Source organism: Aotus nancymaae, unplaced genomic scaffold, assembly GCF_030222135.1.
Source record: "Aotus nancymaae isolate 86718 unplaced genomic scaffold, 86718_ANA_hifiasm-v0.15.2.pri h1tg000020l, whole genome shotgun sequence".
Lineage (NCBI taxonomy): Eukaryota > Metazoa > Chordata > Mammalia > Primates > Aotidae > Aotus > Aotus nancymaae.
The window spans coordinates 24734778-24747751 of NW_026988432.1; the positions used below are offsets into that span (position 1 = coordinate 24734778).

The window sequence follows — 12974 nt, forward strand, 5'->3', positions numbered from 1 at the left end:
TTAATTCCTTTAGAGATCATAATGGGAAATACGCAGATGTTACAGAATATAGATCCTCTCACACAAACTATATCCTACATATACCATTAGCTATTTTTTTAAGTTGTGATCTCACTCGATCGCCCAGGCTGGAGTCAGTGATGCAATCATAGATCATTGTAGCCTTGAACTCCTGGACTCAAGCAACCCTCCCACCTCATCCTCCTAAGCAGCTAGGACTGCAGGCATGTACTATCATACCTGGCCGATTTTTAAATCTTAGGTAGAGACAAGACCTTACTATGTTGCCCAGGCTGGTCTCAAACTCCTGGCTTTAAGTGATCTTCCTGCCTCAGTCTCCCAAAATGTTGGGATTACAGACATGAGCCACCACTCCCTGCCCCAGATATACTGATATCTATCAAAGTATTTTTTTTAATGTTTGTTTTAAAAGTGTTTTTTTATTTTTTTATTTTTATTTTTTGAGATAGTGTCTCACTCTGTCACTCAGGCTAGAGTGCACGGGAATGCTCACAGCTCACAGCAGCCTTGACCTCCTGGGCTCAAGTGATCCTTCTGCCTCAGCCTCCCAAGTAGCTGGGACTACAGGCATGCACTACCACAGCCAGGAAAATTATTAATTTTTTGCAGAGACAGGGGTCTCACTATGATGCCCAGGCTTGTCCTGAATTCCTGGGCACAATCAATTCTGCCACCCCAGCCTCCCAAATGTTGGTATTACAGGCATGAGCCACCACACCCAGCCTATCAAACTATTTAAATGTAATTTTTCTCTGACACATGTTCATTGGGATTCTGAGGGTAGACATGCTACTCTGAGAAACCAAACTTTGAAGCTCAACTGCCCTCCATAAATTAGAACCCATAGCTCCATCTGGTCCAATTAGAGATAACTGAGTTACATTTCGTGATAAGCACCAGTTAAGAAGCTGTGATAAATTCTGTGTACATAAGAGCTGTGTATGTAAGAGTACCACAAATAGGTTCTTAAAGTTATTATGTCATTATTTCATCCGAATTGTATAATTGTGCTATCTAATGGAATGTTACAATTACGCTACTTAATGATGGGGTGCAGAACATGCTACCCCAGAATGTGGCAGTTTGGAGGTCACTATCTGACCGCCTCCCACCTTTCTATATGAGACATGATTATAAAAGAAACTCTCATGTGACAGAAGTCCTGCCCCATAGCCAGGGGAAGTGATATGGTCTGGTTCTGTGTCCCCAGCCAAATCTCATCTTGAACTGAAACCCAAATTGTAAAGCCCACATGTTGGGGAAGGGATCTCATGGGGGCGGTGACTGAATCATGGGGTAGTTCCCCCATGCTGTTCTCATGATAGTGAGTTCTCATGAGATATGATGGTTTTGTGAGTGGCTTTTCCCCACTTCACTCTGCACTTCTCTCATTCTTCTCCTTCCTGCTGCCATGTGAGGAAGGATGTGTTTGCTTCCCTTTCTGCTATGATTGCAGGTTTCCTGAGGCCTCCCCAGACCTGCAGAACTGTGAGTTAATTAAACCCCTTTCCTTTATAAACTCCCCAGTCTTGGGCAGTTCTTTATAGCAGTGTGAGAACAGACTAATACAGGAAGGAATATTGTACAGAGATTCAGACAATTATTTGAACAAACAGGACTTACTCAGGTTCCCCCAGTTTATTTCCATTTGTTCATGCTCTCTGTCCAATCATGTTTTCCCACAATTCTCCACTTCTCTTATAAGACTTAGCATAAAAATATAAAGCTTTTCCTAGGTCTTTGGGTCTTCATTTCTGAAGTTCCTTGTGTAAAACTTTGTATAAATAAATTTGATATGCTTTTTTCTTGTTAATCTGTGTTTTGGTAAACAGATTAACAATATATTTTCCTTGTGATGCAAAGGAAGATATATTACATTACTTTCTCTTACATTACTATGATTTGAAACTTTTTTAGCTTGACATTTTTCAACAAACTTAAATTTTTCTATTTCAAAGAGGTTTTCTAAAAATCAAGAGTTTTTGGTTACTATTACTGAGTTGTTTTAGATGTTCCTCCTCCATTTTCATTACAGTACTAGCAAAAATCACATGGTAGATACCTTAAGAGTTGAATAAAAGAACAGAGCTCTTAAGATACTGATTAAATTTAGAATGAATAATTAGCTATTCCCATTGTCATATGAACTAGAATTCATAACAAAGAAGAGGAAATGAAAGGTTGGAATTTTTTTTAGGTTATTTTGTTAATGTTTCTATTATAAAAAGCCTTGTCAAGTTCTCTATTGTAAATTTTATAAGGTAGAAGATGTCTTTTTGCTTGGCATATTTTTCAGGAATATATTTCTATTTAAATTTTATTGCAAAGTGACTTAGGAAGGAGGCAACTAAAACCCTTCTCTTTAAAATGCAATTATTTAAGTTGAGGGTGTGGGGGCTATGTGATGAAATAGGCATTGGGGAAATATTGGTAATGATTGTATCCCAATTTGATTTAGCAATAAAATTAAGGAAAATAATAAGACTAGTAAACATAAAACAATTACTTATAAGACCACATTTATTCCTTATTTTCTTCTTTCTCTCATGCTTTAACTACAAAACAATAGAACATTTAGCTAAATGAAGATCATTAAGTCATTAAGAATTATGGAGTCAGAGCAATTTAATTTTCTGCTTATCATTTGAAAATAAACAATATCTCTATAAATGTAAAATGGAAAGCTCTGCGGTGTAACCAAACCTTCCCAAATAGAATTCTGAGAGTATTCAAGAGCCTGGGATACATTTTCCAAACTGCTGCAAAGGATGAAGTTGACCTTCTAGGCAAAATTCTTATATTTGCTCCTGTAGAGAGAAGGAATATGAACATTTTTCTTGCTATTTCCTTTATATAACATTTGAGTGACCTGAGGCAATGTGGTTTATTCTTCCTTCTCTTCAGTTAAGCTTTTTTTTTCAGCTTTCTTTTAAGTAAGAACATAAAGGTCAGGTTATCATTTCACAAAATGCTTCATTCTAGCTTCTCTCACCATAATATGCTTTCACTAATTATTTCATAACTCATTTAAATGGGAGGCATTCTAGAAGAGAATTCACTGAAACAACTCCTCAAGTAACTAATTATTTTTTTAACACAGGGGAATTTTAATTATAATGCCTGTGTTATTTAAAAGCAGAGTGTGACAATTTGCATCTTGAACATCTATTGTAATAGGGAAGAAAAATATATGTCCCTGAATGAAATAACTTAAGTAAATGCAATTTAATTGGCCTTTTATTTTCCTGATTTCACAAAAGCAGGGGAAAAAATATGCAAACTTGGCCCGAATTGTAAAACCACTTAGAAAGATAAAAGATTACCAAACTGTGTTCCTAGAAAGACCATAATTTATCAGCTTATTTAAAAAGTTATATGCTCTTTGTTTTTCTGACACAGATTTGTCGTGTGTGACTATTGAATGTATAGTTATGATAACAAAATCTTCTCACCTTAGAAGAAAACATTTAAATCATAGTGTTTCCCACAAGGAGTTGACATTTTCAAGGGACTAAATAGATAAGTTGATTTTCATTATTATTATCATTATTACCATTATTATTATTTTCCTTAATTTGTATTGTGGAGAATTTCATTGATTAAAAATAAGTGACTGACTACATAAGTAATTGTTTAGAGTTCTGAAATCCAGTCTTTAGATTGAGAAGGAAAGTGCTAAGGGAATAAGTGTGCATCTGGATTTAGACTAAGTCCCGGTCTCTGACCATAGAGCACTTAGCTTTTTCCAGTAAGTTCTCAACTGTCAATGTGGGTGCTTATATCACAGAGTGTTTCTGAGCATTACAAGGTAATGTACACAGATTCACTTTCTGAAGCAGAAGCTGCTACAAAAAGCAAGTCAGTGGTTTTAGTAATAAAATGTAAATGCTCAAAAATTAACAAAGACAAATCTACCTGGATACAAATACACTATCATGTATCCAGCAGTCAGCATTGCTCTATTCTGGGAGAAGCCTGTCCCACTACATCCCTAGAAGATTAAATGCAAGCAAAAGTACCACTTAGGCTCCAACTGAGCTCCTCAGACATTGCATGGCAAGTGGGTTGTCCAAGAGCTATGTGGGCAGGTAGGTGTGGGGATGGATGGACAGGTGGTCATGGTTGTAGAAAAATAAAATAAAATGGGTCTTTTATATGTATTCATAAGAGATCTGTTGTTATCTAGTCTTCTTCCATGTTGGAATTAATCCCTCATCCCCAGGAGGTGACCAGTTATATTAAACTCCAAGTCAAGACCAAGCGAACTCCCATGAACCAGCTTCAGTGAATCTTTTTCAGTTGAAAAGCCATTAAGAAGGCTGAGAGGAGTGCCCTGTACCTTTTTCTGAAATGACTGCAAGGTTGCTCAATCTCAAACAGCTGGTCCAGTCAGTACAAACTCTATTGATTGCATTAACATAATAGTAGATCCACTGGTCAAAAATGAATCTTTTAGTCTGTCTGAGGGATTTGGGCACTGCTTGCCAAAAACAAAAAAAAGCAACTGTAGATTTAACTTTTTGAAAACTCAATTCAGACTTGCCTGTTTGTGTTCACAGATTGCAACGGCAGATATCTGATCCAAGTTTACAACATGTATCTCTCAGGATTTGTTGGCTATTTTTCATCCCCCTGAAGAAAATACTTTGCATCATCACATGGAAATATTGAACATTGTTCATTTCTAATAATTATTATTGTAATAACACAATAATGATCTTTGTTCAGTCTATTTTAATATGGCTGTTGTTGAATAAGAATCTACTCTGCACTAAAGCTTTACATCTTAGATGTTGTTTGAAAACTACCATGGCTGGAGGAGGTAGGTTATTATTATGTCTGTTGAACAGAAGAAAATCCAGAGGCTCTGCTAGCTGGCAATATCTAGAGTAGGGAAGATGTGCTTGGCCAGACACAAGTTCATTTTGATGGTAAGGGTTAGGGAAGAAATGAAGAACTAGCTCATGCTTTTTCCTTTTTAAGTGGCGCTTAAATATTCCCAGTCAAGTTTTCAATAGTTAATTAATTTGTAGACTACTGAGATATAATATTCCAACTAAGTTTATCAAGAATATGTTTATATAGGCACATATATGGGTGAGTTTAATCTGCTGAAGTCCAATGAAGGAGGAGGAGTAGTAGAGGAAGATGAAGGAGAGAAGGAGAGGTGGAGAGGAGGATGACAACAGCAGAAAGCTCTCTTTATATGGCATAAAGCCCCATGTCTTCACTGGTGAGGCAAATGTCTACTATTAACATGACATACTTTGCTAAATACACAGCAGAGCGGAGGGGATGGTAGGAAAGCCTCATAGATGAGTTCAGCTCTGCTCAGAGGACTAAATAGAAGTATACATGGCACAGAAATACTGCAGCATTTTAGATTAGAGCTAATTGGATAAAAATAAAATTCCCACATTTCAGTTAGTCTGGTGAAGTTGCTTTCAAATGGACATTTAATAACCTAGGCATTCTTTATAATAGAACTCAAAATGACTAGAAATACTGATAGTCAGTAGCCTGTTACATTGCAACTTTTAACAAAAGGTTGGATGGAATGATAGTTCGTTTATCTTTCCCACTCTCCTTCCCTCTCCAGCCAAGGGTGCACTCAAGGCTTAAAGAGTACTTGAAAAGCTCCTAGAAGGATAGGATGAATGGTGCATGGCAAGATCACTGCATGAAATGTGCTGACTGATTAAAGACAGATTTCGTTTGCTACACTTCTTTTTATCAAAAGACACTTTGAGAAAGCAAAAATGGAAGAGGGACATTATTTAATATGGGCTCTATATAGCACCTGAGAGTACAAAACATTTTTTTTTGTTTTACCCAAGCAAAGCCTACTGTTACCATTTAGTGGTGACTGCTTTATTGACTGCTAATGCTTTAAAAATGAGATTAAATCAGGTCTATGGTCTTTATTACTGGGAAGATATATGTCCCATGTGAATTCTAGTGGTTTGGCAATCTTAACCTCAGCAGACATAACATTGATGTATTCTGTGTTGCCAAACAGCATGGTAAGTGGTTAAAATGCTGTGAACAGCCTTATTGCCTTGAAATGATACAATCTAATATGAGATTGTAATTCAGTGACTGAATCCGTGAGCCTATCCTTGTACGGAATACTAAAGTCCAAACCACTGTATTTTAATATCTCACAGAGAAGGAATTGTTCTTCATTTCATTACTGAAAGACAGAACATGTAAAAGTGAATGTAGATTGTGGGAAGACTGAAACTGCAATGTAACAGGCCATTTTCATTAGCAGTGCATAGGCAGCTGCCTTTCGTAATAAGGCATCAAAATGCCAGCCTGCTTCATTCAAATCAGCAGAGCTCCTCTGGCCTTGGGGACAAGTGATGGGGGGGATCTATGAGGTCAGAAATTCTCAAGCAACAGAAAGTCAAATTGCCCCCTTTCCACTTCATTTGGAGCATTCTGAGAAAGTGGCTTTTGCCTAATATGCAGCATTTATTCCACTTCTTTCTCTTAATCAATCATAATTAACATCAACATTCAGTTCTCTCTACACTTTATGCTCATTAATCAAATTTCAGACACCCATCACTCAAAGGCTCCAGTTACCTTGTAGCCTTGATTTTCATGATCAGGATGTCATCTGACCTGTCTCCTGAGTAGAGCGGTTTTCTGCATCTGCACCTCAGTCTGTCATTGCCAAAGCAGACGAGGGGCACCTCGAGGTAGAGTGACCCACCATACTAGTTTTACATGGCACTGAGGTGGCTTCCCAGGATATGGGACTGTCAAGTGCTAAAACCAGGTGAGTCCAGAGAAAATAATAATAGTTAGCCACTCTACCTTAGGTAAAATCTGGTTTAACTGACTATGGAAAACTTTGCCTTTATCAGTTTGGGTGGATACCACAAAGCACTGTGAACTGAGTGACCTGTAAACAACAAACATTAATTTCTCAAAGTTCTGGAGGCTGGAAATTTGAGAGCAGGGTGCCAGTATGATTGGTTTCTGATAAGAGTCCTCTTCTGGGTTGCAGATTACAGACTTCTCATTGTATCCTCACGTGGTGAAAAGAGCAAGAGTGTTCTGTGGTTCCTTTTATAAGGGCACTAATCACATTCATGAGGGCTCCACCCTCAAGATCTAATTATTTCCCAAAGGCTCCACCTCCCAATACTATCACATTGGGGGTTAGAATTTCAATATACAAACTTTAGGGAGATAAAACATTCAGTCTACAGAATTCTTAGTGGAGACAGGGAGTGGTCTGAAGCTAGATATGGAGGTTAATTGCCTATCTATGAGCTGTAATTCTTTATAGCACCACTTGACAAAATCACCTCTTTCAGATTTCAACTTTCTCAAACCCTCACTAGGAGTGCATGAGGGAGTGGGGATTCTGCCCAGTTGTCCTGTTATTGGTGAAAACGAGTTATCATTCTTATCTGTCTTCCAAGTTGAGACTAGACTAAGTAGGACCTGGGGGAAAAAACCCTTAACAAATGACTACATTGCTTATGATTCAATTTTGTTTTTACTGAGGACTGAAGATTAGTTGAAAGCAGCCCTGCAAATCTGCTTATCCATTCATAGCTTAAATTGATTTCAGGTTGGATCTGCTTGCCTTGCTTTATGATCAATACAAAAATTAAAAAAAAAAACAAAAAAAAAAAACAGCTTTTGGTCAAATCATTATAGAAACAAGTAAAAAAACTTTTTCTTCACCATGGTAGGTCTAACATTTCAGGAGCCAACAGAAATAACTATAAGCTGCCTTCTAATCAGAAGAATGGGGTAGAAATGGCAATATCATGGATTCCAGAATGGTCAGTACCATTTTGTCAGGGTCTACACGACTTCAATGTATCCAGATGAAAAGAAAAACTGTTCATCTTATTACTCAGCTGTTGAGCCAACATGTTACTAAACATCAAGAAATTTGAAGCACGAGAGGGAATTTTTATTTCTCACTTGAGATATAGATGTTGTAGGCCATGCCACTAAAATTAAAATAAAATTCACTGTTCTTAAGACCCAACCAAAAAAAAAAAAAAGACTCTGCAAAAGTTTAGCATTTAATAAAACTATAAAATAAAATTAGGAAATTATTTTTTCTAATATGTTTCTATTAATGAGAAGTCCTTCTGCAGACATAAGTAGTAAGTCAACTTGAAACAGTTTTGCTTTAAAAAAAAAATCTCATAAGTTTATGCTGCCATTTGAGGTACTGTGACTGTTTTCTAAGCTAATTTAAGGAAAAAGGTCAGTCAAAACCATGAGAGAATAAACACGAATCTTTTTAAATCTTTCCTTTTTCTTAAAAACATGCATTGTTGGTGAAAGTGAAAATTAGACAGCCATTATGAAAAATGGTTATGTAGCTTTCTCAAAAAACTAGAATTAGAATTACCATATGATGCAGCAATCCCACTTACAGGTATATATCCAAAGGAATTGAAATGAGGATGTATAAGAGATATCTACACTCCATGTTAATTGCTGCATTATTCATAATAGCCAAGATATTGAATCAATCATTAATAAGTGAATGGGTAAGGAAAATGAGATATATATTATCATTATCTATCTATCTATCTATCTATCTATCTATCTATCTATCTATCTATATCTATTCACACACACATACACACACACAATGGAATATTATTCAGCCTTAAAAACGAGTACATCCTGTTATTTGTGATAACACAGATGGACCGAGAGGATACTATGCTAAGGGAAATACACCAGACACTGAAAGAAAAATACTATATTATCTCACTTATGGGTAGAATCTATTATCAAAAAGTCAAATTCATAGAAGTAGAGAGCCGAATGGTTACCAGAAGCTTGGGAGGATGTGGCGTGGTAGGGAATGGAAAGATGTTTGTTAAAGGGTAAAAGGTTTCAGTTAGAGAGGAGAAATAAGCTTTTAATATCTACTATACAGCGTAGTATACATTAAAATTGCTAAAAGAGTAGATTTTAAATGTTCTCACCGCAGAAGAGAGGTAAGTATGTGGTGATAGATATGTTAATTAGCTTGATATAATCACTCCATGATGTATACATACATCAAAACATGACATTGTACCTCATAAAAATATATAACTATTGGTCAATTTAAAGTTTAAACTATTTTTAAAAATGTACATTATTTCTTCAAAAATTATTTGCTTATTTCCAAAAGAGAACAAGAAGAAGAGAGGAAAGAGGAGAAGAAAGAGAAAGAAGAATCCACCTACCTGCTACTGCAACTTTTGCTGTCCGACTAATAATTGACCCAGAATCTCCTAAAGATGCCTCACATTGGTAAAGTCCCTCATCTGGCTTGTGATGTCTGGAATGAAGTATGTTTTGTATCAACAGAGACCCGTTTGAAAGTTGCTGCTTCCTTTCGTCCATTCCCAAGGCTAGATGGATGCCATCTTTCTTCCACTTGATCACTGGAACTCCTCGGTCAGACTCTGCAGAGCAGTCCAGGAGGACGTTTCCTCCTCGCATTGTGATGGCATCAGAAGGTTCTGAGAGGAAGCGCAGTGCTGTGAAAGCTTTAATTTGAAAACCTGGAACAAGAGAGCAAAGGGAAATTCGTTCATGTATTCAAACGAATCTCAGGCTTAGATTCCCTGTCTTTTCTTTACAAAGCTTTTCAAAAAAGTTGAGGACTTTGAAAAATGTCCAAGAATAAATAAAAACTAAAATCAAGGATATTATGTTACATAAGTAAAAATGTACCCAGATGAGGTAACCACAATTAAGGAAACAATTGTCTCCAAAAGTTAATATTATGAGAAATTACAAATTCATCTAAATCCAGGCTTGCCTATGACCACATATCAATCAGTACATGAAAATTTAGACAGAAAAAAACTAATATTTTCAAAATAAAACTAGATATTTTAAAGTAGTAATAGTTATTAGTGTGGTAGCTAAGATTTTTGGGCAGACTATTTCCATCTCTTCATTCTGATTATGGCACCAATTGAAATTTTTTTTTAAAAATCCAGTCAGACAAAGTATTCTATAAGAATAAAAGTCAACTCTAAACAGCATGGGCAAAGTTATTTAGAACAAAGCTCAGATGGGTTTTAAAATAGGTAAATCCCACTTGCAGAAGCAAGTCAATCAAGCTACTACCTAAAATCACAAATCCCTGAAGTGTCTTAATTTTCATCCAAATGTTTCTCATGGGCTTGAAAATCTAAATAAATATTACAGTTGAATTTTTTTCATAAACATAAATGAACATAAAGAATCAACAGGGGTAATAGAAAGTCATTTAAGAATCTTGAGGGGATGGAGCAAGTATCATTAGTTAAAGTACACTGTTTTTGAAACTGGCAGTTTAGCATTTGCCAGAATACTCAGAATATGAGTCAAAGACCTTGACAAGGTTTCAGGAGGTCACGGAGTCCACCATTTGCTCAGACAGGTGTACACTTAAATCATTCAAGTCAAATTACTTTCAATTTTATTTTGAACAATCTTTGGGGCAAGAGATTCTATAATGTCCCTTGATATCTTGTTTTCAATATTTAATGACTTTAAAAGTCTAACTGAATTTTCTTGCTGATGTTTAATCCCATTTTCTCCTGAAACACCTTGTGTGAAAATGCAGAAGATATTTTCTTTACAAGCCCTTTATTTATTTGAAGCAGCATTTCATTTCTTAAAAAATGCCCCCGAAGTTATGTTTTAGCCTTCATTTATTTTTCAGGATAGCAACCTCGACTTCATTAGCTTCCTTAATTTCTCTGTAATGAGAACACTTTTAGTTGTACTTTGTAAAATCTTTCCAATCTTCTGTCATTTAAAAGGCAGACATCTAAATTGCATATAGTCAATATTCTCATAAGGGGTTAACTTATACCAATTCCGATGGACAGAGCTATTTCTATCTTTGTACACCCCATTTTCCAGTGAAGATAAAGCAGAATAGCTTCTCAGGTTTCTTCCTGGCTTTATTTGCTTCATTCCTGCATACTCAATTTCTAAAACTAATGTTTGAAGTCTGTTACTTAGCCCAAGTATGTCTTGTGTCATTCACTGTCATATATTCATGCCTTTCACCTTGGACATTCACTCCAAAAAGCATTGAGAACTTTGCTTGAATTAACATAAATTGTAAAATAATGGTGACCACTTAAATCTCCTATAGATGATACTGATAAAAATCCCATATTGACAGCAGACTGGTATCTTTATTTTCAAATAAGCTCCTTCTCCCCACAGGTCCTTTTGGCATAGCCAACCCAATTATAGTACATCCTGTTCTTCTAGTGGAAAGCATATTGAATTGGGTGTCTGGATATCTAGCCCTAGGTCCTGGCTTTATCACTTCAAAATTCATGACTCAGAAAGGTCTTTTAAGTCCTCTGAAACTCAACTCCCTCATCCTCAAAAATTAAGTAGTTGAACTAAATGATCTCTAAGTTCGACATCTAGTTTGGAGACTTTTAGAAGAAGATTGGGTTGAGAGCATCTGTCAAATGAACCCTGCCCTAAGCTTGCTGAAATGCAGACTGATTCTGATGAAAATACCTTCCCATGTCTACATGATATCTTCCTCTACCAGAAAAGAAACACAAGCTAGCAAACCTGGCTTAAGAAACAAGAATGAGAAAGCAGGAAGAAGTTCTAATGTCCTTGAGTTTCAAGATATTTGACTAGAATAATACCCACAATTTCCATATAAGTAGCATTAATAAAGTAGAAATAAATTTGGAATTCAAGACCAGGCAACTATATTAGAAAGCATTTATTGCTTTTTGTTCTTCCTGGGCCTATATTTTAAACACAACCTCATGTTGAGTGCCTTATTTATGTCACAGAACACACAATACATTTGATACAGCTGTTTATGACAGCATGTTAATGAGCATATGTGCCCATTATCACAAATAAATAATCCACTTAGTCTGAAACAAGGAGGTTATGACAGTTTTCAGTGCTGTGAGTACACTGATCAACTTTTCTTTAACACAATTACCCTTGCAGTTCGCTGGCAATTTGAGCTTTTTGTACTCTTTATAACAATTACATTTTGAATATATGGCTCTGAGATATAGGTATCTCACTGCTTTAAGCAACTTGCATTTAGTGATTAGTTTTATAGAAAAGATGGATCCTGGATCGAGCTAATTGAGAAATAGTAGATATGATTCTATTAGTCTCTTTTTCTATGTTTCAGCTCATATTAGTGATAGTGGCAGGAGGCAGACAAATTCCCAGGCAGACAGGGGTGGGTCCCTGGTGAAACCCAACCTTCAAGCCAAAAACAGCCTAAAGCCTGAAAACTGGGCTGCTGGTCCTGGATAGACTCTGTGACCAGAGTGAGAACTTCTATTCCTGTTTGCCTGTTCTTTCCTGATTGGTTCTTTTCGAATAATTCCTTTTTTTTTTCTTTTTTTGGGGTGATGGAGTCTGGCTCTGTCTCCCAGGCTGGAGTGCAGTGGTGCGATCTCAGCTCACTGCAACCTCCGCCTCCTGGGCTCAGGTGATTCTCCTGCCTTAGCTTCCTGAGTAGCTGGGATTACAGTCATGGCCACCAAGGCTGGCTAAGTTTTGTATTTTTAGTAGAGATGGACATGTTGGCCATGGTTGGCCAGGATGGTCTGGAACTCCTGACCTCAGTTGTTCTGCTCGCCTCAGCCTTCCGAAGTGCTGGGATTACAGGGATGAGCCAATGGGCCGAGCCCGAATGATGCTTTTTAAGCAATAAATTGTTGCCTTTTCCAAGGCTACCTACAGTCTGCAACTTCCCCATTTTGAGCCTATAAAAACTCCAGATTCAGCCACAGCTGGGGACTACCCACTTCAGGTCCCCTCTCCACTGAGAGATGTTCTATCACTCAATAAAACTTTTCTCCACCTTGTTCACTCTCCAGTTGTGCAGGTAACCTCATTGTTCTTGATGTAGGACAAGAAGCTGGGACCCACTGAACAGCAGGTGCAAAAAGAGCTGTAAC

At 36.8% G+C, this 12974-nt stretch overlaps 1 protein-coding gene across 3 annotated transcripts in view; it reads right to left on the bottom strand.

The window, feature by feature from the left end:
• Positions 1–12974, bottom strand: part of DCC (DCC netrin 1 receptor) — a 1184710-nt gene that overhangs the window by 769448 nt on the left and 402288 nt on the right. For all 3 annotated transcript variants that reach the window (XM_012464272.3, XM_012464274.3, XM_012464273.3), the window contains exon 2: positions 9249–9569. In XM_012464272.3, the coding sequence (XP_012319695.1) occupies positions 9249–9569 (321 nt within the window). The remainder of the gene's footprint in view (positions 1–9248; positions 9570–12974) is intronic.